Below are 26,919 nucleotides of genomic sequence, written 5' to 3'. Positions count from 1 at the left end.
AGAGCACCCTGCTCTTTTTCATCATATGTTGTTCTAGTTTATCTAGTACTTGTGTTTGTTTATTATCTATCATGCTCACTAGCCTGAAAGTTCTACGATGTTAGGGACTCCATCTATTTTGTTCCTGTCTCTATGTCCCATTCCCAGTGTGGGCCTGGCACATCAGATGTGTGGAGCAAATGACTGAGTGGAAAATGTATAAATAAATGATGTCAGGCAAGGCAGGGTCTATAGTCAGCGTGCATTATATCCTTGCAAACTGAGCTGTGGATAAAAAAGATCCTGGTTGTCTCTCTTCTTCAAAATCACTGGTTCTCTCCTTTCAGTCTTCTAGAGAATGAGCTTTACCTAAATCTTTGCTGATTAGCCTGGAAAGGGACAGATCTAGACAGGATTATTATGAACTGATCCCATTCAAAGAAAACAGAGTCTTTGTGTAAGAGCAGAGGCTAAGAGCAGAGGATTTGAATGGAGAAAATGTGGCTTCGGATCCTGGCTCTGTCACCTCCTAGTTGGGTGACTTTGGGCAAGCTATTTAGCCTTTTTGAGTCTAGGCTTCCTCATCAGTCCCTGGCCCATCTTACCTCACAGGATTGTTGGAAAACACAGCCAAGATGATGAACAAGAAAGGCAGGTGGAGAGGCAGAGCTGGTGCAAACACAGGTGTTTTAACTAGAAGCCTCAAACAGGATCACACTTGGAGCACTCCCTGTCAGAGCCGGAATGATTAGGGGAAAGGCAGGTGGCTGGATATACACTGAAGACAATTCCAGGTCAAAGAGGCAACTTGCTGGCCCTGGGCTGAGCCCATAAGATAAAAGGGATTGGTCTTTCCATAAATGTCTGGGGCGGATCCAGCCATCACCATCTCCCATCTGCACCCCCTGCATTAGCCTCCTAAGATGTCCCAACTCTCACTCTGGTCTCCAATCTACACGCCTTGGGTTTCAGCCCATATGCTGTGTCCATGCCCCTCACTTTTTCTTTTGGTCCCTCTTGCCACAGTGCCATTGAGAAAGGTGACCATTTCCTGGTGTACTTTTCCTCTCCTCTTCACTAGGTCATGTCTGTTATCTGCCTTCTAACCTCACCTCAATCATCAACTCCTCTAAGAAGGCCTCCTTGAGACCCTAGACTGGGTCAAATCCCCTACAATACACTTTCAAGGACCACAAGCCTCTATTTCCAGACATTGATCATAGTTTTGATTTTACATTTATTTGTGAGTTTATCAGTATGTCTGCCCAACTTGTCCATATGCCCACATAGAACTGAGCCTGTTGTACCTACCATTGTATCCACAGTACCATGCACAGCTCTTGGCCTCTGGTTGAGGCAGCCGAGAGTGTTATTTGAAAGTGGGGGCTTTGGACTGAAACTGCCTAGATTCAAACCATGGCTCTAGCTCTCTAAGTCTTGGTTTTCTCACCTGTAAAGTGAGGAGAATAATACCTACAGAGTCCTTATGAGGATAATAAAAGATGTTACATCTTACGTGCTTAGAATGAAATCTGTACGTAGTTACCATTCCATAAATGTTAGCTATTAATAGTAGAAATTGTAGATGCTTAAAAAATATATGCTGAATGAAATATTTCCTAGTGATCATTTTGCCAAGTAGAAGAAAACTCCTGGTGTCAGTATCAGCTCTTTATTTCATATGTGTTATCACTGCTCTTTCCTTCCCACATGCTGTTCCCATGACCCAAAATGCTTTTCCCTTCAGTCATCCCCAAACTAGCATTTACTTACCCCCAAGCTCAAGTGTCATATCCACAGAAAGGTGAATGAATGAATGAATAAAAAGAGAAACTCTGGTAGAACTTGAGTCCTTGAGCCAGTGTTTCTGGGAAGGTCATGTACTATAGTCATGCTGTTTGCATAGAGTTGAAAGGGAGCAGAGCCTAGGACTCAACCAGCACTCCAACCTAGTTGGAGCCCTCACCTCACCTGTGACCCGGCAGCCGAAGAGCTCCAGCCGGAGAGCGATGCCTGAGTGCCAGGTCTGAGGGCGGATCCTAACAAACCTTGTCAGCAGCGGAGCATGGAGCTTGTTCAGAACCACCTCAGTTGCATCGTTGTTAGCTTGAAATACCTGTAGTGTAAGATGCAAAACCGTCTTATTGAAACCACTGTTTGTAGCTCAGCCACTTGAGCAGTCTTTGAAGGAGATGGGAAAATTCTGTTGAATTTTTTTTTCATCAAGCTTAAAAATAATCCATGAGTGTGTTTTTTTGGGCTTTTAAAGAAATACTGTAAAAAAAAATTTTTCTCACACTGTTCTCACTTGAAAATAATCAATGGTCTTCCCAGAAACTTTTAGAGGGAAGGAAGATTTTGCCTTTGGGCTGAGCTCAGGTAGAAGAAGGAAAACACTTGAGAAGCTAAGGAAGAGAGAGAAAAGTGGAATATTCGTTTAAAATGAAGTAAAAAAAAAACCAAAGAACACCAGATCTCACTCACTAGCTTGAACTTGACACTCTCTCTTCTTTATGTCGCAGGCATCTAGGGATATTTGCAGAGTATTTTATAATTGTTGTTTTTGTTAGTTACCTGATGCCATGCCACCCATGAATGGGTGAGATGATGATGGGGTACCCTCTACCTACAATGGCCCTATGTCAGTCAACACTTTCTTGGTTTTCTCTGATCTTTGTGGTAGGTCAGGGTTGCAGACAGTCCTTCAGAGTCCTGCTCCAGCTTCCTCTCACTGTAGTCCCGCCCTGTAATGAAATCCTTCCCTGTCCCCATCTGAACAATACATCTCTTATGGGAGGGAAGGCTTTTTGAAACAGCTTCTGATCCAACATGGTGGGAGCAAGTCCTGGCTTTCCAGATGGCCCAGATCAATAACTGCCATATGGACTTTATGCTTTTTTGTGCTCTCTGTTAAGAAAAAAAAAAGTAACTGGAGCAAAGTATATGTGAGTTTCTCTTGGTTTTCTTGAATAAGGGTAGAGGGAAAAACCAACTAACCAACCATCACTTCTAAATCATACCTGTCATAGCTATAACAACCAAGGGACTCTGTGAACCTGCTTATAGCCAGCTCTGCAACCATCAGCAATTTCTTCTGCTTAGGAGAACTAGATGCTTCGGCTCCTGATATTCAGGGCACACCAAGTGTCTGAGGGCATCAACAGGGCTGAGACAAGATGACCAGGGAAACTAGTATATTTGAAGAATTTTCAGCCAGATGCAACAAAATACCTTTGAGCATAAACAATTATGTCTGTAATATCCCAGGAGGTAGGTATTATTATCTCCATTTCATTGGATAAGAAAACAGGCTCAGAGTGCCTGTCTGGATCCAACATCCTTGCCAAGTTTTTGGGCTTTAAGTCTGTAGTTTCTTAGATGAACTCATTTCTTCTAACAAACTTGCAGATTTGTGTTAGTGGCTGGGAGTCATGGGGCTCGTAAAGTCTCCAGGCATGGGCTGAATGGAAGTAGGGTCACCGTCCAGTGATGTGTTCAGTGTGAGTTTAAACCCCACCTTAGATTGGCTCTGAGTAATGGCAAAGAGCAGCAGAGAAGTCTAGAGCTCACTGACAACACAGTCCTCTCTTCCCCATGGACTGTGAACTCCGTCATTTAACAACCCTATATCCTGCTTGCTATGGTTAAAAGTTAGAGCGATTTAACAACACACCACTGAAGACACCATACCTTTTGCAAATAAATGAAGGGAAGTATCTTGCTGAAGACAAAAAGGGAAGCTGATTTTTGCTGGTCCCCCATATTCAATTTAAACCATGGCTCTGGTGCTAAATCCACCATATCTAGGGGTGCCCCCAGACCAACCAGCTTGCTGCTCCCTCCCCTCCTCTGAGAAGTCCTCCCACCCGGGTCCTAAGGTTGGCAGCAGGGAGCACTGAGGAAGAACCTGTTGGTCACTCCTCTCTCCCAGGTTCGATTTTGCTGCTTCCAGTACAGCGACTGCAGATGAGGAGTAGTAAGAAGAGTAAGTTAGCAAGGAAAGAAGAAGAGCCCAGGAAATGGAAGGAAAGAGAGTTAGGGCCAGTTACCTGGAGAAGGCCCAAGGGGAGTGATGCCTGACCCTGCTTCCTTCGTACTGAAAAAGAGCTCCTCAGCTCTCAAGAAAGGGAGAGGGGAACTAGATCCAAGGAAAAGAGATTCATCAGTTCTCTGAGAAGTCAGCATGAGGCAGAGGCTTTCTGTTTGTTTTTGTTTTGTTTTATTTTGTTTTGGCAAGGAAGAAGCAAATGCAGCACTTTGCTTATTTCTGACGGGTGCTGTGAGCAGCGGGGGGTGGGGAAGGTGGGTGGGGGGTGGGGTGGGGCTCCACTGACCTGCTCTCTGAAGATGGTGACGGGGACTGTGTGTGTGGTCGCCATCAGGAGATGGTAAGGAGTTCATACTGGGGGAAAAAGCTTTACTTGCCACGTGAATGCCTAATTGGAAAGTTGAGTGGATCTGAACTTTAGCACTGCTGCTAATCCACAGTATACACACCACGCTGGTACCGTTTAGAAACACAGCATGTCTTATGTGTTTTTAATATCCAATTTTATCTTATCTGACCCCTGCATTTCTCAGCCTTGGCAGGCAACACTAAGAGACCTTTTCTTTCCTCCCTCAGTGAGTAAATGATTGTGTATTTGGGCTGTCTTTGGGATGGTGGTGTGTGCCTGAGTGTGGCTCATGTGGGCATGGGGGTGCATGCACTCGTGTGTATGAGCCGAGGATGGGGTCAGTCTACCCCTGGATACGCATGGTCTCAGGCTCTGGGTGAACCCCTTAATCTGTGCCTGTGGTAGCATCAGTCAGGAAGGGAGGCAAGCACACAGTTTGTGTCCCTTAGGCCATCTACCTGACTACTCCAATTGAACTTCACTCAGCCCTTTCATTTTGCCCACTCTTGTCCCATCCTTAAATCAAATGAAAGATCTTTTCAGCTTAGCTTCAAATGACCCTTCATGTTTCCAAGCTTAATTCCTTAACTGTTTGCTTGTCTGCTCTTGACTTTGTGTTCATATCTGCCCTCTGTTCTCTGGATGGTGAAGGAACACCATCTTATTTGATTTTTAACATACTCTGAGTGTGGTATAGTGGGAAAAACAACGCAGAAAAAAAAAAAAAAACCACTACTGAATCAGAAGCCAGGAGCTGAGCTCTGCTGCTAATTAGCTCATAAGTGTGGGCAAATATCTCTGCCTCCCTTGGGCCCCAATTTCCTCCTCTGCTAAATGAGGGGATTGTATGAGTTGATTTGTAAGGTTCTCTCTGGCCCCCTGCTTCTAAACCTTCTTTCACAGGAGTTTTTGCGGTTTGAGCTGCTCTCACAATGTCCGCTTTGCAACAGGGTGTCTTAGTTCCCTGTTGTCCCTTACAGCCTAAGTGCCTTTGCAGACGGTTGCTGTGGATTGTTTCTACACTTTGAATAGTGCCCAGAACACACGGGGAGTGCCCTATTCACAGGGCGATGTTACCTTGTTGATGTGTTGGTTCAATAACAGTTCAAATTATTAATAACAAAGAGGAATGAATAACAACGCCTTAGTCCTTACATATTGTCTTTCGCCCAAAGATAGCAAAGTGCAATTTATGAAAATCCATTTTTAATGAAATATTAAGCAGTTTCTATTTATCCTGACCCAATGGGTTTGCAAGGTCTCTATTTTTCTCCCTGCAGCTCCCCTATTTATAGATAGCAAATGCTATCATATATTATACATCTTTATGACTTTCTCAATGCTTCTGTGGTTTTAGAATCACCCTTCATATGTTTTCTGATCAAATTCCCTGAGATGGCTTCTTGGCTTCCAGTCTAGGCATTGCAAGGTAAGGGGTTGTGTGCATGGGAAATGATGCCAGGAAATTGGTTTTATTCCCTATCCCCTGACGACTCACTGAATCACTACAGGCAAATCAATAAACCTTAGATACCTTGGTTTCTCCTTCAGAAAAATAAAGTCGATAACAGGCTTGCAGTTAGATACTTCTGTTTACCAGCCCTCCCTCCAAAGCCTGCACAGCACCCAGGACAGATGTTAGTGTGGAAGTCAAGTAACAAGTGTTTGTCACAAGTAACAAATGGGTCTTTGCAGAGGTGGGAGAGTTCAAGTTCTAAAAGCCACGACTACTCCCAAGTCCCACCTTGAGGTCAACAACTTTCCGACAATAACTTTGCAGTGAGGCATCCACAATGCTGAGAAAAATCAGTGGGTTGCCTTGTATGTTATACTCAGATAGGCATATATCAAACAGAATGATCGAATGTTAACATCTAGCTGGATGTCACAGAGGACATACATTTTAAATTTATTTTAATTAATTAATTTTTGAGATGGAGTCTTGCTCTGTTGCCCAGGGGCACAATCGGCTCACTGCAACCTCCGCCTCCCAGGTTCAAGCAATCCTCCTGTCTCAGCCTTCCGAATAGCTGAGATTATAGGCGCGTGCCACCAGGCCTGGCTAATTTTTGTATTTTTAGCAGAGACAAGGTTTCATCATGTTGGCCAGGCTGCTGTCAAACTCTTGAAATCAAGTGATCCACCTGCCTTGGCCTCCCAAAGTGCTGGGATTACAGGTGTGAACCACAACACCTGGCCCATTTTTTATTAATTTTAAAAGAAAACTCTTAGTATGGTTGTTTACTACCCAAAAGAAAATCACAAGTATGATCAAGGTGACCCCAGCTTCTGAAGATACTGTGGATTATGTTGTAATTATTAAAAATATGTGCGTGTGCATGTTTAAAAAGAAGCTATGTTGAACATAAAGATTTCTTCAAGTGCATCTCTGCAAACCAAGTTTAAAAAGCAATTCAGGGCACAAAGTCGTCTGGATAATCCATTTGGTGCCTCTCTGAATTCTGAATATAATCCAGCATTTTTCAATGGATTCTTGAGACCTTTGGTTTCTTTTCAGTAGCACAGAACCTGAAAACCATCAGCATTTCCTGGATTTTCTGATTTGCACCTCTAGGGAATGGGGGACCTGCCAATTAAATTGGCCTCTATCCAACATCCCAGTTTGATTGTTATCTCCACCCCCAGGAAAAGAAAACCAGTGCGTTTTGACCATGCCTGTGAGTCCACATGGTATGGACAACATAATTCAATGTAATATATACACACACACACACACGCACACACACACACATATATATATACACATACGTATGTATGTATATATACATGTATATACACGTGTATATATGTATATATATGTGTGAATATATATATATTTTTTTACATATATATATATATATAAAATCTAGTAAGAAACATCTAGCCAGAATGCATCACTGATAGTTTCTGAGGTCATCTTTTCTCTTTTCACCCCATTTCTAGCTCCAGTCACCTCTTCTTTGCTGACCCCTCCTTAAGTTATCCTTGAAGAACATGCAGTGACTGGCATAGCTGAGGACAGTGAGCTTTGTGGCCTGCCTACTTCTAGGCCTCTAGGCAGAGGGATATTCTGCCCAGCCTAAAGCCTTTTCCTATGTACCATTAATCTTTGCTATCAATACCCAAGTGCCCAGGACAGTGTAGATACTACCTGTCATCATGCCTCCCTTTGGGATCTAAGAGGAAGATTCTGTCCAAGTCTTTGAGCTCGTTGGAGGAGAGACACAGCTGGCTGTTTCCCCTTCCCAAATGAGGTAGGCCCTCTGGCAGACAAACACAGTTTCTCCTTATGTGCACCACCTCTCATCTGAGTAGGGCTTCAGAATTCAGCCAGCACACTCCCATCTCTTCATTACCTATGGTGTGACCTACTGTTTACTTCTATTTTGCGGTAAATATCTGAAGTCAGCTAGCTCCAGGGACTGCAAGGAAAGCAGGGAAATTTTTCAAAGACAGCACAGTGCTGGTGCCCTGAGGAAGACATTGTGCATGAGATGTTCTTCTTCTTTTTTAAAATAAATACTTCTCTCCACTAATAAATGTTTCATTGCCTCCAAAGTTTTCCCTTTCCGTTTACTTGGCACAGACACTCAAGGAGGAGGAAAACAAATCAGGCAGAAGAGAAAAGTGGCAGGAATGCAGGGCAGAGGCTGGGGGAAACCAGAAGCATGTTTTAAAAACTCAGAAACAAATGTGCTGACTCATCCACTCACCCTGGCTGCAGATCTGTGTCTGTCCCCCTTCCACTCCCGTCCCTTGCATCTGCTCTAAAACGTACCATTAGGTCTACACACAAAAATAAATTGCCAATCAATGAATGCCATCCTGTTTAATTAATTTGTTGCACCAAACAGGCAAGTGAGAGGAGGGAACTGCTGCATTGGGGGGGAAATGATATAAAGGCAAGGGGCTTTGCTTGTTGTTTGTGAATCACGGTCCTGATCTTTCTCTTTTAAAACTCTCCTTTAAAGACAATTTAAAAATGTGTTTTAAAGCTTCTTTCATTCTAGTGGATGTGGGAACTTAGCCAGATATAGAGTCAGAGGCATGTGTGTGTGTATACATTATATATATACATATATATATATACACACATACTACATATACATATATATGTGAGAGAGAGAGATTAAGAGAAGGTAGGCAAAGAAGCTCTCTAACAACCAAATGCACATTTTGGACTCTGATGACCTCTGCTCTCATCCTCCTTCACTTTCGGGCTGTTTTTGTCATCAGGCAGCTTTCCTACAGGAAGGAGGAGCTAGAGGCGCAGGGGCGGCCGCATTCTAGGGGGCGGGGGATGTGCGCATCCCCATCTGTGTGGGCCTGCGGGGCCGCTAGATTTACTGTGGGATTATGTTACCCCATCGAGACGCTGAGCCCTGGAACACAGCATACTAACAGGATTAGGGTTTCAGGATTTGAGACAGAAACGTATCGGGGAAGAGTGGGGAGGAGGGCAGTGCAGGGATGGGCTGGAGAAAAGTTGGGTGTGGGGGAAGAGCACAGGATCAGAGCAATGAGCAGGCTTGTGGGGAAATGGCCAATGTCCTAGGAAGATGGAAGGAGAAACTAGGATATTTTAGGACATTCTAGCTGGGCGGGGTGAACGCTCCACCCCTGGAAACCCCCTAATACAGATGTTTGGATTTTTTTTTTAAGGAGGAACCTTTAACTCCCAGGTGGACAGATTGAGGGAACAGGGAGTGAGGATCCAAAGGCCTCTGCCATCTGCTTGCCTTTTCCGGTGGAGGCTCTGCAAACCACAGAGCAGGGACAAGGTGACATCGGACAGCTGGACAATCTACCAGGTGAGGTCTTCACTCCAGTGCTCATCTACATTAGTTGCGGTTGGGACAAGGAACGTGATTCCTCAGCTCAAGCAAAATCATGGTATCCTTCCACACCCCCTCTGTGTGCTCCTTGTCACTGGCCTCTGTGCACAGCGCGGGCCTGGGAGTTTAACATCAAGGCTATCAGCGCCAGGGAGGCGCGCCTTAGCTTCTGGAGACAGTTCAGCACCCACGGGAGCTGGGTGATGCTGGCCGCAGGAGCCTGATAGAGAAAAGGTTCAAGCTTCTGTATAATGAAATTTTCCCTGGAGCTTCCTAAGTGGAGAGGCGAAAGGTCTGAGCTCATCCCATGGCAAATGGATAAGGGACAAACTTAATTACCTAGGGCACTGGATTCTTCTCAGTTATAATTGAGGGGGTCAGATACACTGAGAGACTTGAACCTGGAAGGGGTATCAGTCCCCCTCAGAACACACACAACCATAGTTAGACGATGCTGTTCTATCCATGACTTCTGAAGGCTGGTGTCCATTACAGTGGGAGGCACTGTCCTAATCTCACATACAACAAACAAAATTACTACCACAAAAGGAATAAGGGAAAGCCCATCATCTGCCAGGAGGTTAAAAAAAATTTTTTTTTGAAAATTCAAATGATCAAGTGGAGCCATAACTGCATCCCTAACAGAACAATGAGGCTAGGATGGATAACATTTATCTGCGGCAGCTCAACGCAGGCTCCATCAGATGCAGGGAAAGGTCTGGATGACTTATCGTGGTCCATTCCAGGCCTATGATTTTAAAAGAGGCCCATAAATATCCCATGGGGCCTTCTTACTTTTTAAATTGATAACTTGCTTCTGCTCAACAAGAGCTTTGTGGGTCTACTACATTAATTATATCCGCGAGAGCCTTGCATCTGCAGATCTCAAGGTGCATTGCCGATAGCAGCTGCTGCGCCATTGCATTTGGACTGGGTGGAAACATTGAGGCGTGCAGCCACTAAGAGGCATTTCCAAGGTCACGCAGCACCCTGTTTAAGAAGATCTGAAAATAGACGTCATGTGCTTCTAGCTGTTAGCCAACTGATTTGGGGGTTTGGTTTTCTGACGCCACTCTTTCTCTCCTCCCAAGTCTCTGATTTAAAAATGATTTGTTTTAATTTAGAAAATAAATACAGGACGGGGGATTTTTGAAGTGGAGTGTTTGTTTGTTTTGAAGGGATGTGGCCAAATCAAACAAATGGCAACTCCTTTCAACTCTCCATCCTCATGATTCTGTGGTGGAGCCCCGCTCCACAACAATGAGCCTAGTGGGTTAAGCCATGTACGAGTTCATCCTACATGCAGAACTTCACTGGAGGGGAGGCTCTGCAGGACAATGTGCACCTCTCAGCCCTTAGACTGAACATTTAGGAAGCCAGTTTACCTCTGGATGCAAGGTGAAGAGTAAGGCCTAGGTCAGATCGTGGAGAGCACCAGCCTAGACATCCAGCTCTGGTGACCAGGTGCCATCCATGGAGGCTCCACAGCTTCCCAGTCCCTGCAGCAAGGCACTTAGTCTCTCAGAGCTCCAATTCCACAGTTGTGAAACCCTCTGGTGCCTGAGGATTTTCTGAGTCCCTCGGAGGTCATCCTTACATTAATGTGATGAGCTCACTGCATTCCTTCCACTCCTTATGGGTTAATTCTGAAAACTCTTGGACCCAAGTCTTACCTCATCTCTATCTTCACCCATCCAGCCTCAGTCCGGCCAATTCCATGTATTTGGCACCCCACAGACCTTCTCTTTTAGCCCATACTTCTTCCAAATACATCAGAATAGTCAAGAAACACTGTGACTAAGTACCAGAGCTAGGTCAACAAGGGAGATGCTAATGTCTACCAAATGAGGGGGAACTGAAGATAAGGGCTTTTGCCTAGACAAATAAGGGCAATATTCTCTCTCCCCTGTCCTGTCACCAGCTGTGGTTCCATTCCTCAGGCACAGCCTATACCCCAGTTCAGACTCATGGAACCAGCATCTCAGGAGAGCAGGACCTGACCAAGACCTTGTGCTTCTGAGCTCTTCCCATCGCTCTCCATGCGCCCCTCTTGGTATGTATGTACATAATTGTGCCTGTCATTATGTACACATACATGAACCTTCTACTGTTGTATTAACAATGCCATGTCTACATCTGCAGTGTTACTAATATAGCTGGGGAAACCAAAGCAGTAGTTTCTGCTTGTGGTTTCTGAAGAAATGTATGCAAAGCAGTTTGTATAATCTAAGGGAGCATGTGGGTTGGATATGGGTTCCATCAGGCAGATGAGCTCTCTGCCTTGTGGTTATGCCATAAATATACATAAGGCAGGCCCACCCTATGTGAGAATCATACGTTCCATATTTATGGCATGTGGAATTGGGTACAAATTTGGGATGTGCTGTGCATGTGGCCTGTGTAGCCAGGCTGCATTTTGCCAGAAGGAGACTTGCAATACCCCAGCAACAGTGTGACCGGCCACTTTCTCAGAGGCAACTTCATGATAACCTGTCAGATGGGAAGAGACCAAGAAAAGGCTGCTTCCTGACTAGGGGCAGCTGGAAAAGAGTTCCTTAGTCTTCCTCACTCCCTGGCAGCAAGAAGGAAGGCATTCTTTCAGAGGCCTAGGCTTTGCCCCGGCCCAGCTTGGGTCCACGTTGAAAACAGTGTTTTGCAAAGACATAGTGCAGCCATCCCCCACTACCTTGAATGCTCATTAATCTTGTTTTTCTCTGACTTCCTGAATTCCCCCAGCTTTGGTGTGCTGCATTGGTGTTGACAGTGACCAGGGAGTTGAAATCGAGTTCCCACATTTCTGTCCCAAATGTCACAATCCCTTCTTCCCTCCCTGCACACTGGGAGGCATTTGCAAACCTTCTCTCTGCACTGCCCAGCAGAGCAGGCGGCTGCCTTCTCTGCTTTGCTTTTCTGCTAAGTCCTGCTGTCTGAATTTCACTTTCAAGCCCACCACTTAGCACCAGTTAGCTTGGCACAGTGCCCACCATCCAGCGGCTACAAAGAAACTCAGTGGTGGCACTCGGCATGGACGAAGCCTCTTCCTCTGCTGCCCCCGAGTCCCCTCCCCACCCCTCGCCTCCCCCCATGGCATCAAATCAAACTGCGGCAGACTTGACAAATCTATTTGGCATGGTTCACTCAACTATTTCAACCTCGACAGCCCAGAGAGCTGCACTGACGCTCCGTGAATGGGGCGGAATCTGCACATTAAATACAGATACCTGAGCAAAAGATTGCTAATGAAGGGGCAGCTGAGACCATCCTTGCAGGAGAGACAAGGAAAACCCCCCGGGCACCCACCACACCCACAGTGGGGTGAGGGAGAGTGGGGCAATGCCTAATTGGCAGGCTCTCCATTTTCCTGCCTCCTTCTAAGTACACAGAGGATGAATTTCTAATGGGGAAGAGAAAGGGCTTTTCCTCTGCCCCAACTCCGTTTATTTGGGCAGGACTAATTCAGTAAAACAAAAACAAAAACAAAAAAAACCTCTCAAGTTACCCCTTGGCTCTTGGGGAAAGAAATGTAGCCAAGTGGGGAAAGAGGAGGCAAAAGAGAGAGAATGTATCCACTATGAAAAAGCTGAGAAAAATAATTCTGAAGACCACAAAGCTAAATTCAATTTTCAGGAATATCTTCCCTGAAGAATGAATACCAGGGATAAAGCCAGGGAGGACAGCATTCTATGAAAATGTGCAGTGCTAAGGTCTTTCCAAAAGCAGATTTCCTACAAATGATGTTTTAAATAGCATCCTGGTCCATCTGCATGCTTTTAAAACAGCTTATGCTACAGTATCCCTCTGGCCTGGCTGCTTAGTCATTACGCCTGGACAGGGAGACAATCAGGTGAGCCTTGCTCCTCTCCCCAGGGACCACCCCTGCCCAACTTCTGGCCTTCATCTTCTAGCTGAGCTTCCGAGATCAGTTTATAAATGAAAAGGGTGGGGTAGAACGAAGTTTCAGCCCTCAGCTCCTGGCACCCAGTGCCAATTCAGGCTGGCCATTCCCAACTGACGCTTGGCAAGTCTTCCTGAAACCAAGTCAGTGGGAAACCAGACCTGGCCCAGCACATCTTTGACTTGCTAAGTACCTCACTTTCTTTATCAGGGAAATTGGGCAGTTGTGTGCGTATGTGTGAGAGATACCTGGTAATATCCAGAAGCCATGGTTTTCAGATGAGTGGTACCCCGTTACTATGGTGATTTCAATAAAAAAAAAAAAATCTACTCCTTTCCCCGTTTCCCAAGTGAAACTGTCAACATCATAGTTCAGGATTTTCTGGGTCTAAGGTTTCCAGCTGCACCAGCCAGAGCAAACTGCCTTGAGGCAGTGACAGGAGCCGAGGAAGATTCCCTATGGAAAAGATCTTTGGCCTCTCCAGGCTTGGCCACATGTGCTCCATTGTGATAAATCACACCCTGGCAGACCAGGGCCTGGTGGAACTGTAACGCTACAGGAGAGACCCTCTTCCTCCCTCCCCACCTCCGTTTTAGGGAAGTAGAATCAGCCTCTGGGAATCCCCCGGACATCACACTCTCCTTCCAGACCTCTGCACCAGCTCCTGCTCTGCAGGGGGCACTGTGCCCTGTGTTCCCATCACAGACATCCCAATCCTACTCTCACAAGGCCCTGGCTGTTTGCAATAAGCCCCCATGTGCTGAGTGTGCTGTGTATATACACATATAGCCAGCACATCTCCCGTGCCAGCTGCAGACCCAGAATGTCATGCGTCTTAAGAAAGTGGAGTGCCAGACATTCATCCATATGTATACAACAAAAGCCCCGCATCACACACACAGACCACACCTCCAGGCACTGCAGACTCGGGAGGCACAAGCAAAGAGAATTCAATGCCTCGCCGCTAAGCATGATTGCCATTTCAGAGCCCATCCCCAACAAACTGAATTTCTCCTCATTATTTATTGTCCTCTTTCTTCTCTGGGACATTGTGATTCCCTCTCAGGATTTGTGCCCTTTCATTTCCAGAGCTTGGTAACTCCTGAACTGTAGTATCATGTGGTTTTGTGATTTAACCCAGCATGTGGAAGGGACTCAGGCCATAAATGTTCAGTGAATCCTGTGTGGGGAGAAGCGGACTGGGGACGCATTTTCTCCTTCATTTGAAGTCAGAGAACACTCTGCAAGCTCTCTCTCTCTGCTGTGCAAGATGCAACAGCAACTGGGCTGTCAGAGAAATTGTGTTTTCCAATCGCTTTAGCCTCAGAGAGAGAAGATTTTCAGGGCCAGCACGACCCTTGCCTCCATCAATTATCTGAGCCTCACTACACAAGGCCTTCTCTTCTGTAGGGGGTTGCTTTAAAGCTCTCCTGATCCCATCCCTCCAGCCCTGGTTCAATTTGCCTTTAAGGTAGGATCATGGATTTACCTTGTGGTTTTTGCCATGCCGGTACACCATCCAGTCCTCACCATTAGTGCTGACTTCCAGCTTGTAGGATTTGACATAGTAGCCGTTCTTTGTTTCCCTGGAAATCGCTCCCTGTGTTGCAATGGCCGTGAGCATGTTTAAAAAGCGCAGGTCCACCTGGGGAAGAGAGGGCAGGAGTAAGAGACCACCATTCCCAACACAGGGCAGTGTCTTGTTTTTTTCCTAAAGGACACCATCATTAGACTTTACACCCAACCTGTATCTGTGATTCACTGAGACGTACTTGTAATTAGTATCAGTTTGCAATTCCACTGGACAATTAAATTCGCATTATCTGACACTAAATCAGACTCCTTGAAAAGTTATGTTGTCTTTGATCTCTCTTTTGCAAATACGAATTGACAGTACTCAGTTTTTCTTAACCATTGAACATCTAGAACTATAATCCCTTCTTACTAAACGATGGCCTGTCTTGGACAGTGGAAGCAGATGCTGCTTTAAAGAAACAAGGCTGAATCTACTCCCCTCCACTCCTGTCCAATTCAATCCAATTCACTTATAATGCCCTAGCTGCAAAAGTCATACTCATAGCAGCATCCCCTCCCCACACCCCCTCGCTCCATTGTGTATTTAGTTGCCAGGTCACTAAGGGGTCAAAGGGCATGTAGAGTCTGCCCAAGCAATTAGGCTTATGCACCAAGGCCTGACCTTTCCCTCTATGAGGAGGATGGCCAATATTTTAAGGTACTTCCCCTCCCACAAGGCCAAACCCATTTGGAAATTGCTGGATGTCATTCCTTTGCTGGCCATGGTGTTTCTTAATGGCAATATCCATGTGACCAAAATGTAGCTAGCACACACTGGCTAAATTCAATTCTGTAAGCACTTACTGGTGACCTACAATGTGCTCAGCATTACTAAACATTCAAGTAAGTACAGAGAACAGGTGGATGGTAACAGGAGAAAGTATATGATTAAGGTCAAAGATATGGGATGCCAATTATAAAGAACTTTCTGGAAGCTTTGCAGGCTGAGAGGAGACAGATTTTTGGAGAGGCACTGAGGAGAGACAGTGACAAATGGCCCCAGGGCTTGCTGTTAGAACCTCTGTGGACTCTGGAGTTTCTAAGTGGTCTCTCTCCTTTTCCTGTTGTCTGCTTTGCAACATCCTTCTTAGAGCAGAGGTCACCATGTCACATCAGAGCTAGGACAGGCTTGTCAGTGGGTCACAAGGCTATTTTACGTGTCTCATAAAAGCAGTCACTGCTCTAGTGTGGAACTAGTAGCTTGCTTTCCCCTGTTTACTTCTTCCCAGGGGATGAGAATTGGAGCATTGTGCGGTACGGGAAGATTACTCAACATGAGCGGCGAGTTTTATTCAGCATAAAGCAAACAGTGGTCTAAAGAGATGCTGCTAAGCATCTGCGCGCCTTGAGTTCCATTCCTGGTAGTGACATTTTCCCATGTGTTCTTCTGATAGCTCTGTGCAAAATCTTCCTGGCAGGGCTCTCACCAAATAGCAAAGATCATGAGAAGCTGTCACGCACAGCTAGCACCTCAAGAAACCTGCTCTTAGGAGAATGCCCCCATGTCTCTGATGCCTCCCTGTGCCAAGAATGAGGATGCCCTGAACTGCTTATAAAACGTTCTTGGATATCTATAGTGATAGGGCAAACAGCATCCTGGCCAAACAACTTCTCCCAGGCCCAGTAATCTCTACAAGGGTAGGCACAGGCTCCCTCTCATCAATGCCAGCATGTAACCCAGTGCTTGGCATACACATCTATTTGGATGAATGAATGAATGAATGAATGGAGTTCTCAAGTGTGCTGTGTTTATTTTCTTTGTGTCCTCTGTCCACTGTATTTGAGGAGCTACCTCTTGCCCCAGCAATACATACACACTCCGCACATCCTCTGGTATCTGCTTAAGTACCTGGAGATACTCCTTGTTGGAATCCAAGTTGGGGGTCCAGCCATTGTCATTACCATGGAGCCGGCTTTGTTGAGGGGTCCACCTCCCATCAGAGTAGGAAGATGAGGCACTGATCTGTTCATTAGCAATCCGGCCAGACTCCATGCCCAGAGGGACATTGCATTGAAAGTCTGAGGAAAAGAGAAGGTCAAATGCAGAGTTAGGCCTTCCAACCCAATACCCTGGGATCTCCCAGATGCTGCCTCCTTTCTAGGGACAAGTCCTTGCAGGCACTTCCTTATTTAACAGACCCTAATTATATGCTCACGTTTAAAAAACAACTACACCAAGTCATGGAGCTTGACAACCCCTCTGGGTCTGAAAGAAACTAAATTGGACCTAAAAGAAATCAGGCTAAGAATAAATAAGAGAATCTTCATACAAATTAAAAACACAATCTTAAGCACAAGAACTGTTACTGCTACAGGCTACAGATGCCAGATGCACAATTACTGCAATACAGGTAAATGTGAGATAGACTCATGGTGATTTGGGTGAGGTGATACACTGTGGGAAGCCTGCTTTATTAATAAACACCCAGGAGGCACTTTTGCTTCTTTTTTCACTCAACTGTCTTGTGAGTTCTGGCACAGAAGACAGACATTACAAAGCATAAATACCTGTCTTTGGGAGAGCTCTCCATGAGCACGTGCATGTCACTCTCTATTCCCCTGCACCACCTGTCTGGACAAACAGACCCACAAGTCGCTTACTCTGGCCTTGTGCTGTCAGCTACATTGCTGTCCTTCCATGAATGCCATCAACACTGATGAATATGTGTGTGTCCATGTGTCTAAGATGGGCCAGCAATCCTTAACAGGTATTGTTTTTTTTTGAGACAGAGTTTTGCTCTGTTGCCCAGGCTGCAGTGCAATGGTGTAATCTCGGCTCACTGCAACCTCCACCTCCTGGGTTCAAGCGATTCTCCTGCCTCAGCCTCCCGAGTAGCTGAGATTATAGGCACCCACCATTATGCCTGGCTAATTTTTGCATTTTTAGTACACATGGGGTTTCACCATGTTGGTCAGCCTGGTCTCGAATGATCCGTCTGCCTCAGCCTCCCAAAGTGCTGGAATTACACGTGTGAGCCACCTCTCTCAGCAAGGTATGAATCTATTCATTACTCTGTGACTGCACTAGCCATTCACAGGACCTGGTGCAATTTGCCATACTGTTTCTTTGTCACTCAATCTTCAGAAGCTCTTTGATGAACATGCAAATGCAAAACCCAGCAACCTTCCTGCAGGCCAGGCTGTTTTGTCTGTAGTTATATATATGGTGAACTGTCTGTAATCAGGGCAGGATTTCCACAGCTCAAATAATTTTTAAAACTGCTTCTTTAGTCTTTAAAGTTATCATCTGGGGCTGGGCATGGTGGCTTATGCCTATAACCCCAGGATTTGGGGAGGCTGAGGCAGGCAGATCATTTGAGGCCAGGAGTTTGAGACCAGCTTGCCCAACATGGCACAACCCCCCTCTGCTAAAAATATAAAAATTAGCCAAGCATGGTAGTGCATGCCTGTAGTTCCAGCTACTCGGGAGGCTGAGACACAAGAATTGCTTAAAACTGGGAGGTAGAGGTTGAAGTGAGCCGAGTTCGCGTCACTGCACTCCAGCCTGGGCGACAGAGAGAGATTCCGTTTCAAAAAAACAAAAAAAGTTATTGTTTGGATTTCTAAGTTGAAATGGCAGCACATTTGAAACACATGCCCAAGAGCCACTGATTTGAAGATGTTACTCAGTGCTGAGGGATTGGTGGCTTAGACCGTAAGTCCCACAGCAGTAGCAATCAGAGTGACAGTTTTTAATTCCTTGCTTAGTGCCTGGCACATAGTAGCAGCTCCACAAACTATCTTTGGTGGAAATGTGAAGTCCAAGTCCAAGCAGTTGTACCAATCTCACCAGGAAAACATTACCCAGCCCCAGAGGTGGTTAATGTAAAAAAATGGTTCAGTGTTGTGACAGTGCCCCCTGAGATTTTGAGAGGGAAAAAATGGCCACAGATTGAAAAAAAGCTAGCACAGGAGGGACCCTGTACAGGTCATCCTAACTAACCTCTCTTTCATGGTCCTATGACTTTCCTTGAAAATAACTAATTCTTGGTACACACACACACACCCACACACACACCCACACACACACCCACACACATATATTTTAAAGAAATAAGCACCCAGAATGACATGTGTTCTTCTCTCATCAACCTCTTCCTGGCAAGAGGATGTGTGTGCCTCTAAACTTGGATGCCCCCATAAACTCCGTAAAGTTCCCATCTCCTCTCTCATAGAGGTCAGCCTCTCTTCACCTGTGCACCCTCACAACCCTGATGGAAGGACGGGGCAGAGGTTCCCAACCGGCCAACTTACTGTCCAGTGGCTCTTGATGCACCAGGTAGTAACGCGCAGAGAAGCCATCCCTGGCCACCGCCATGTCCGTGTGAAAGGTCAGGGAGAGGATCCCCGTCGATGAACGAAGTTCAGAGGGTATTTTGGCCCCACAGTACTTGCCAATCAGGGGGCCAACTGGACATTCAAGACAAAGAGAAGTCAGTGGAAATGAAAATGTCAAACTTGGTTTTCACTCTATTTTCCCTTCCCATCTTTGCGTGTTATTCAGTGGACCGTCACTTTGTACACCTTGCCAGAAAAACCAAAGATATGCTTTAAGAATAATGGCTAATATTTTTCTTGCACATTATAAAGCACTTTTGCTTTTTAATAAAAAGGTACAGGCCGCCTTCACTGGCTTTGTTGTGTTCTCAGTGCCCTGGAAGATGAGCTGGGAAGGTATCATTGTAATGTCTGTTCTATGTGGGAAGTAACTGAAGTTTGGAGAGCTCATGAGATTTCTGTATTCATACTGCTAGGAAATAGCAGAGCTGGGCCTCCAACCCAAGTTTTCTGACTCAATCTTGTGCTTTAACCAGGAAATAAAATTGCTCTTCTTGTTTAGGCATCAGGTCTCCTTTATGTTGGAAAATACTTAAAATGACTACAAAAGTGAAAGGTTTGTTCCTCTCTAATACTTATTAGACCCAAGATCTATGTTGGTCTTCACCTGAGAAGGACTGGTTGCTCTTGGCCTTGGGCGATGTACCTTTTCAATATTTATGACTATTTTAATAATAATTTTAAAATTATGGTAGAAATGATGATGATAGCAGCTAACTTTATACAGATAAGACATAGATAAGGTAAGTAACTTGTCCAAGGTTGCACAGCTGGTGAACAGCAGAGCCCAACCAGTCTGGCTCTGGAGTCCTTCTGCTTGGTCATAAGGGTTAGCCACTGAGCAGCTTTCTGGCCTGACAACTTGGAGTAGAAATGAACACTATCTATAAGTTTTCTCATCCTTTCCAAGTAGCTATTTAGTCTCCTATCCTTTTCTAAAGAAATATTTCCAAGAAAGTAGACTGCCTTCATGTAATTTCTCTCAAGCTATCCTTGGTGAAGGAGAAGAGAAAGTCATCATGGGTCATGTAAGAACTCATAAGAGCTTTGAAGTCTTTGTTCTTCCTCTTTATCATCACTAAAGCAATTAACAGGCAAAGGCCAAGCTACTGAGGAATGCCTCATGACATCACTCACCATGTGGAATGCCATCCCAGATGTCCAGCCAGTCGTACTTGCAGTCCCCCTCTCCCACCTGCAAAGGGTCATGCTCCAGGTCAAAGAGCAGGAACTGCAGGATGATCTCCATCTTGGGTTTGGCCAGGATGGTAAAGGTGCAGTCCACGTTGTGCGGATACTTGTCAGGAAACCCAGGGGATTCGATGGTCCCGTTGGGGCTTGTGAAGTTTTTTGAGCAATCTTCAGAGCCTGTATGTGGAAGAGAACTGTAGCACTAAGAAGAAGATGTCTTTCCTAGCTGCCTCTGTCACATAGGTTATTTAAATATTTGGGCCCAAATCCCCGTACTCTTGAGGTTTTTTGTTGCCACTGGAGTGGTCCTTGAAGCAATATACTCTTCACAGGCACGTTTCAAGCCCTCAGAAATTAGGGAGGCACAGCTGGCTTGCTCTACATATTAGAGTGAGAGCAGCAATTGAGGAATTGGGGAGTGGGGTGGGGTAGAGAGAAGTGTGTGTGTGTGTGTGTGTGTGTGTGAATGAGAGAGAAGTGGAGGGGGGGATTCTCTTGAAAACAGGAACAGAGTCTTCTTTCTCAATTACTCAGCTGCTCGCTCCAGAAATGTAAGTTATTTCAATCCTTAAGGAAGGCTTGCTGATTGCCAGCAGGGAAAACAATGTTACCCCTTATTTATTGCTGACCTCAACACTAGCCCCTATTGTCCCACAGCCAACCAAGTGCCCCCTTCTCCTTCCAAGATCCAAGGTGCCTCAGGGGAGGGGCAAAGGGGAGCTTGGGTCTCATTCATGTCATGACTATATTAAAACGAGCTGCTCTGTAGTGGTCGGACAATTAACAATCGCTGTTTTTAGCTGGTGGATCACAGCAGGCCGTTGGTGATGTTAAAGGCCGCTCCAGCAACAAGTTTGGAAAAATGCAGCAGTGCATTGACATTTGGAAGGCTTCTGGCTCCTTTGTGGTGTGGGTAGCCTTGTTTTTCCCCTGAGCTCCTGTGTCTGCTTTCTTGGGATGCATGGAAGCATCCTGATTAAATACGGCACACATTTGCATCCTGGTGCAAGCTTGGATGGCAGCAGGAGCAGGAACAGGAGCTTCTAAGAGGATTACAGCCACCCTATCTCTTAATGCCTGTAGGTGGAGTCATATTAAAAGGACTCTTGTGCTTTAACCCAGCCACCATTTGCCAGGGCAGCACCACAGATGGCTCCCAGGAGCACTGTAGCCCAGACCCATGGACCCACGGAGCACGAGCTCATACACATTCACGCAAGGAATGAAAAGGCTGGACAATTAGAATTGATTTCACTCATTATGTTCTGATTTTAAAATTAGAAAAGGAGGCAGGATGTTTGAGGAGGATAATAGACACTCGAAGCATAACAAAAAAAAACCAACCCAGAAATACTTGATAAACTAGGTGTTTACTGGCAGGAAGTGTCCTCTGGGGCTCACACTGAAATATAACTAGGTGATGTCAATACACTGATCACTGATCTTGGCCTGCAGCAATGTCTTTATCCACAGCTCCTGTAGGAGGCCTCTCTTTGAGTCTCTTTATTGATGACAGCTTTCTGAAAGAGGCAAATGTCTGATTTGGAAGAAGTGCCATGCAAATAAGTGGGGATGGAGGACTTGCAACTTTCTTTAGCACCAGACAGAAAATTCCAGTATCTCCTACCTATCCATCCATCACTTCCTACTTTCCACCTTGTGCTGTGCCTTGACAGGTTAGGAACTAGGAACACAGGAGGGTAAGGGCGAACATTTGCATGAGTTCTGTGGAGGCTCTAAGCAGCCACTCTCAGAGGCTCAGCACCCCATCATTCATATGCATGGCAGCAGCAGGGCAGGCCCAGAGTTTTCAATGGGCAGCTAGTCCTGGAGGGATGAGCTGGGGCCGCCTCCCCCAGCTTTGTTTACGATTGGGCTTCAGACTCCTGAGGGCCTTGTGAATGGCCTGGGATGAGGCAATTCAGCAAAGCCAAGCCAGCTGGCAGGTCTTCAGGGGGCCAAGAGGAATTTTGAAAAGGTTAGAGTTTATGGCTGCTATGCAGCATTCTTCGTGTGGGCCACTCAGCTGAGCCTCACACATAGTTGGGAGGAAATTAACTCTATTCACTTCTTGCTTGCGAGCTAGAAAGAGCCTCCTGACATGCTGTCTTAGAGCTTGCTCTACTGCCATTCCCTTCGAAGGCAAGGGAAATCTCCATCCCCTGGTAGTAGGGAATTTTCTGGTGGAATCTTTTGTTGGTCCCTGTCATTGGTGGGGCATGAGTGCTTCCACGATGGACATCTAGTGAGTCTAAGAGAGGCTTGGAGAATGCGAAACTCTAAAGTATCCATAGTTCCCAGGATCCTGAGCTCCTGCATCTGACTGAAAAGAAAATTTCAACCTTAGGTACTTAAAGCAAAAAAAAAAAAAGCATTTCTGATATATGGCTATAAATGGGTATATCCTTTGGCTTATTTTGAAGGAGGTGGGAAAACTTTTGTCCAGTTTTATCTATTTTTATGCAGAAAAATCAAACCTGTCTCTTAACATCATGCATTCATCTCTAATCGCACCATCTCACTATTATCAACATTACAAAAGCAGCTGGATAGCAAATACTGAGAGAGAAGAGATCTTAGAAAAGGAGACAGAAGCTGACTCTTGCAGACATGTGCCTAATGCAAGATCCTTTTCTGAGATGTGTTAGAAGGTTTAAAGGTTAAAAGAAGAACTCAAGTCAACAAATACTCAAGCCCACTCAGTGTTAAGATTGTCCACAGAAGCTGGGGGATTTGAGTTGCAGTGAATGATTTCATACGAAAGGACCCTGCTACGAAAAAGGCCCACTCTGTTTTTCTGCTGTGAATTTTATAAAAACTCTGCAAGTAGAAGAATCTGCAGGTATCAAGACATTCAAAACACAGTGGATTTACCCGGAGCTGAGTTTGCCTTCACCACAGAAGGTGAATTCAGTTCCTAAATTCAGGAAGTAGAGGCAGTAGGCACTCAGGGTTTTCTCTACCTCTGTGAATGACCCAGAAATTTCAGTTTCTAAAGAGTCATGGGCAAACAGGAAAGAAAACCTGATCTTGAACTTATGGTTAAAAGAGCTTCAGGAAAAAACCCAAACACACACATATTTTCTACTGATTTTGTTTTCAATGTGACATTTTATGTTAAAAATTTTTTTTCCTTTTTCTGTTCTGCTCAGGATATCTTGATTTGGGATCTTTTAAGTTTGTGAGTTGTTCTGGCTTACCCTTTTAAATGCAGACAGTCTGGTAACATATAGAATCTTTAATAAGCCACTTCACTTAGGGGAGACATGAACCTTCCACACCAGCCACATGCCCTTGTCTGCACTCACACTGTGAGTCCTGCAGTGGAGTCTCACCAGGGTGTTGTGCCACTGAAGGTTTCTAGAGACCTCTGTATGGCTATTAGCAGCATATCTGTGTTTACAGTTTCCCCTGCTTCTTCCTCCGTATGAATCCCACTAGCAAACATAGCTGTGTTTGTTTGGATTTCTTCAGCATGTCCACCCATTTCTTTCATGTTCTGTAGATGACGTAAACTTCGTATATTTTCTCTCCTGACTCCAACAATGGAAATATGGGTATAGGACATGGCACCTACATGAATGCTCATTTTTCTAAACTTCTCTGTTTTGAATTTTGCACCCTTGCACATTTCTGTGCTTTTTCTATGCTTTCTATAAGGCTTGTTTTTTTTTTTTTTAAACTGAGTTTCACTCTTGTCGCCCAGGCTAGGGCACGATGGCATGATCTTGGTTCATTGCAACCTCTGCCTCCTGGGTTCAAGTGATTCCCCTGCCTCAGCCTCCCAAGTAGCTGGGATTACAGGTGCATCCCACCATGCCCGGCTAATTTTTGTATTTTTAGTAGAGATGGGGTTTTGCCATGTTGGCCAGGCTGGTCTCAAACTCCTGACCTCAGGTGATCCACCTGCCTCAGCCTCCCACAGTGCTGGGATTACAGGTGTGAGTCACCACATCTGGCATATATAAGTCTGACTTTCATGCAGAGAGTTGCTCTTCCAGCAGCAGGTGGGTCTGACGACAGGTTCGAGTGGCCCTGAGAAGGCTGCTGTGCTCTCATATGCTCTCTCACATTGCCAGGAGAGTGGCTGTTGTTGGCAAGGCCGTGTCTCACAATCTCTTCACTAGGCAACCCCAATCCTTAGAGCAGGCTACTCCATTTCTCCAAGCTGAAGCCACCTAGCTCCCTTGGCTGTCACCATTGTTTCCAGGTGGTTCACAGATTTGCCGCTTCATTTCAGATCCTGCTTCAGCATGTCCTCAAGACAGCAACACTGAATTATGACACCCTCTTATGTGTTTCATCTTTTAATATCCTCCTTTCAAGTTTGCATGATGGATAGAGTGAACATTGACTTCTCCTGTGGCATTCTGGAGAATGTAGCATCATGTCTTGTGAAATACTAAGTTGGGTGGTGTGAGACCAAGGCTGGGCTTTCACGGCTCTGCTCACCCTTGTTTTGACTTCCCTTGGCCAGTGTCCTGGAAGATTCTGCCTGGAGCTGTTTTCCTTTCATGGTCAGCACAGGGCAGCCGAGTGGCAGCGTTAGCACTAGGGACCTTGCCATTGAACAGATTCTCTGGAGCCCCTTGATTGCTAAGCCACTCAACTCTCCCTCTTTTCATAACCGCCACATGCCAATTGCACCTTGACTTTGCACTTATTTGTTCTGCCTCATATCATGGTTTTCCTTTCAATTTACATACATACTCATCCAATAACATCACCTATATATCTGTTATGTGCTAAGGGTTTGCCACACCTGCCTCTCCAACCCGAAGATGGCAAGCAGCCTGTTTTCTTTCTTTCTCTTTTATTCTCCCCACTGCTCAGCAGCAGAGGATGATCCACCGGTGCTAGTGGCATTGATCTGAATTTTACACAAGACTCAGGGGAATATGGATCAAGCTACTCAGGGGCCTCATAACAGCTTGAGCCACTGGACACACAGATTGTCAGCCCCTATGACCTCATCGTAGTCAGGAGCATGAAAACCCAAGGCAGACAGACCTTCTTGGGACCCGTGCCCTGTAACAGCTGGGGCTGCCACTCTTGCCCAACACAGTTCCTTTGGCCCCACCCCTCCATTTGATTCCACGTTCTTGTTCTCGGGCAGACAGATCCGACAAATATTTAGACAGAGTGGATATAAAAAGTGCTTTCAGCAGCTACCACTTCCTTTCAAGAACTGTTTAGTGAAAACGAAAATATATATGAATAGTTCCCCTCACACTGAACTCAATAGGCGCCGGTCTTGGGCCTCTTGATGACAAGGCTGACAGCCTCCCCTCGAACCAGACTCCATCCACGAGTTGTAAAACTTGGGCTGCTGAAGGGAGAAGGGAGACATATGCATAGATGGAAGGGGAGCCTCTGAGGAGGGGAGTGGGCGGCGGGTGGGAAGGACTGGAAGATGTGCTTCCCTCAGCCTCAAAATAACAAGCTCTACGCGTCACAGAAGAGGACATACCACCAGGAAAGCCTGAGTGTAGCTGATGAAGTAGGGTCTTGTGAATAAAAGTCTACTGTATTTAGTTTTGGAAATGAGTGCTGGCCCTAAAGTAACCTAAGGGGGACCCGATGGAAATCAGTCAACTTAAAGCAAGTGCAGTGCCTTCTGCCTCTTTTTCTGCTATCTTTTTGATTGCTTTTCAGAGAGTCAAGTTCATTGGCATTTAGAGAGTAGGGGTTCAATGGAGAGGTGGTAACATGGACTGCCATGGGGAATTTCTAGGAGCCTTATTTTAATTTCAAAGCTATGGTGTGACCCCATTTGGGAGATCATGGCAAGATATTTAGGGACTCTAAACAACGAAAAGATTCTGTCCTCAGCCCCATGTAGTTCCAAATAAAGGCAACATTAGACCATGAAGCAATGGTGAGGAAGTCATCAAAGTTTTGCTTTTTCCCATGAAGATTATTTTGATTTAAAAAAAACACACAAAAATCAGATGCTTTTGAGAGGTGTTTTTCCATTTGTCTGGTGCTAATACCACAGACAATGGCTGTTCTGCTCCCCCCTCCCCCCACAACTCTGCAGCCAGACCACTTAAGCTGGTAGATAACCTGAGCTGGCTCTTCTTCTCAGGGTGTCTCTGGGTTCACCTTGCACCTCTCACCATGTTCAAGCTGGATGACACTGTCACCCCTACCCACTGCCTCAGCCCACTGGGTGCTGTCCCTCCTTCTTCTCTAAGATGCCCATCTCCCGGCCCCTATGTGTGACCACACTGACCTGTCTTGAAGATCTCATAGCGCAGAGAGAAGCCTGCCCCCTGCCGGGCGTAGTCAGAGGTGAACTTGATGTAGAGCATGGAGCCTGAGGAGATGATGGTGGGTGGGGCGATGTTCCCACAGTGCTTGCCCAGGAGGTCTGCGGATTCACTATCCCCATCCCGAATCTCGATAAAGTCATACCTGGGTAGGGATGGCACAGACAAGAAGAGATCACTCGAAGGACATGAGAAGGACCACTGTGTTGCTCCCGCTTCTGTCTCTCTATTCATTTACAGACATTCAGGTGATTCAGATGGATAAGCAAAGGGCACTTATGTCTGCTTGTACAGACTGGCAAACAGAGATACTGGAAGTTGTTGTGCTTTGTGAAAGCCACAGAGTGAATAAGCACATGGCTGGAAGGCCTTATCTCTTGCCCACGTAACAGCAGGAGCATCATTCTATCAAATATCACAAAACACATTTTTTTCTT

The 26,919-nt window shown here is 45.6% G+C and overlaps 1 protein-coding gene across 4 annotated transcripts in view; it reads right to left on the bottom strand.

The window, feature by feature from the left end:
- NRP2 (neuropilin 2) overlaps window positions 1-26,919 on the bottom strand; it is a 116,503-nt gene that overhangs the window by 55,523 nt on the left and 34,061 nt on the right. For all 4 annotated transcript variants that reach the window (XM_054257817.2, XM_008999276.6, XM_054257818.2 and 1 more), the window contains 6 exons: window positions 26,446-26,627; window positions 20,157-20,387; window positions 18,936-19,091; window positions 16,531-16,700; window positions 14,596-14,751; window positions 1,951-2,095 (listed from right to left, as the gene is read on the bottom strand). In XM_054257817.2, the coding sequence (XP_054113792.1) occupies window positions 1,951-2,095; window positions 14,596-14,751; window positions 16,531-16,700; window positions 18,936-19,091; window positions 20,157-20,387; window positions 26,446-26,627 (1,040 nt within the window). The remainder of the gene's footprint in view (window positions 1-1,950; window positions 2,096-14,595; window positions 14,752-16,530; window positions 16,701-18,935; window positions 19,092-20,156; window positions 20,388-26,445; window positions 26,628-26,919) is intronic.

Source organism: Callithrix jacchus, chromosome 6, assembly GCF_049354715.1.
Source record: "Callithrix jacchus isolate 240 chromosome 6, calJac240_pri, whole genome shotgun sequence".
NCBI classification, from domain to species: Eukaryota; Metazoa; Chordata; class Mammalia; order Primates; family Cebidae; genus Callithrix; species Callithrix jacchus.
The sequence above is the reverse complement of the archived record's forward strand: the minus strand, read 5'-3'. Positions and strand labels throughout refer to the sequence as shown.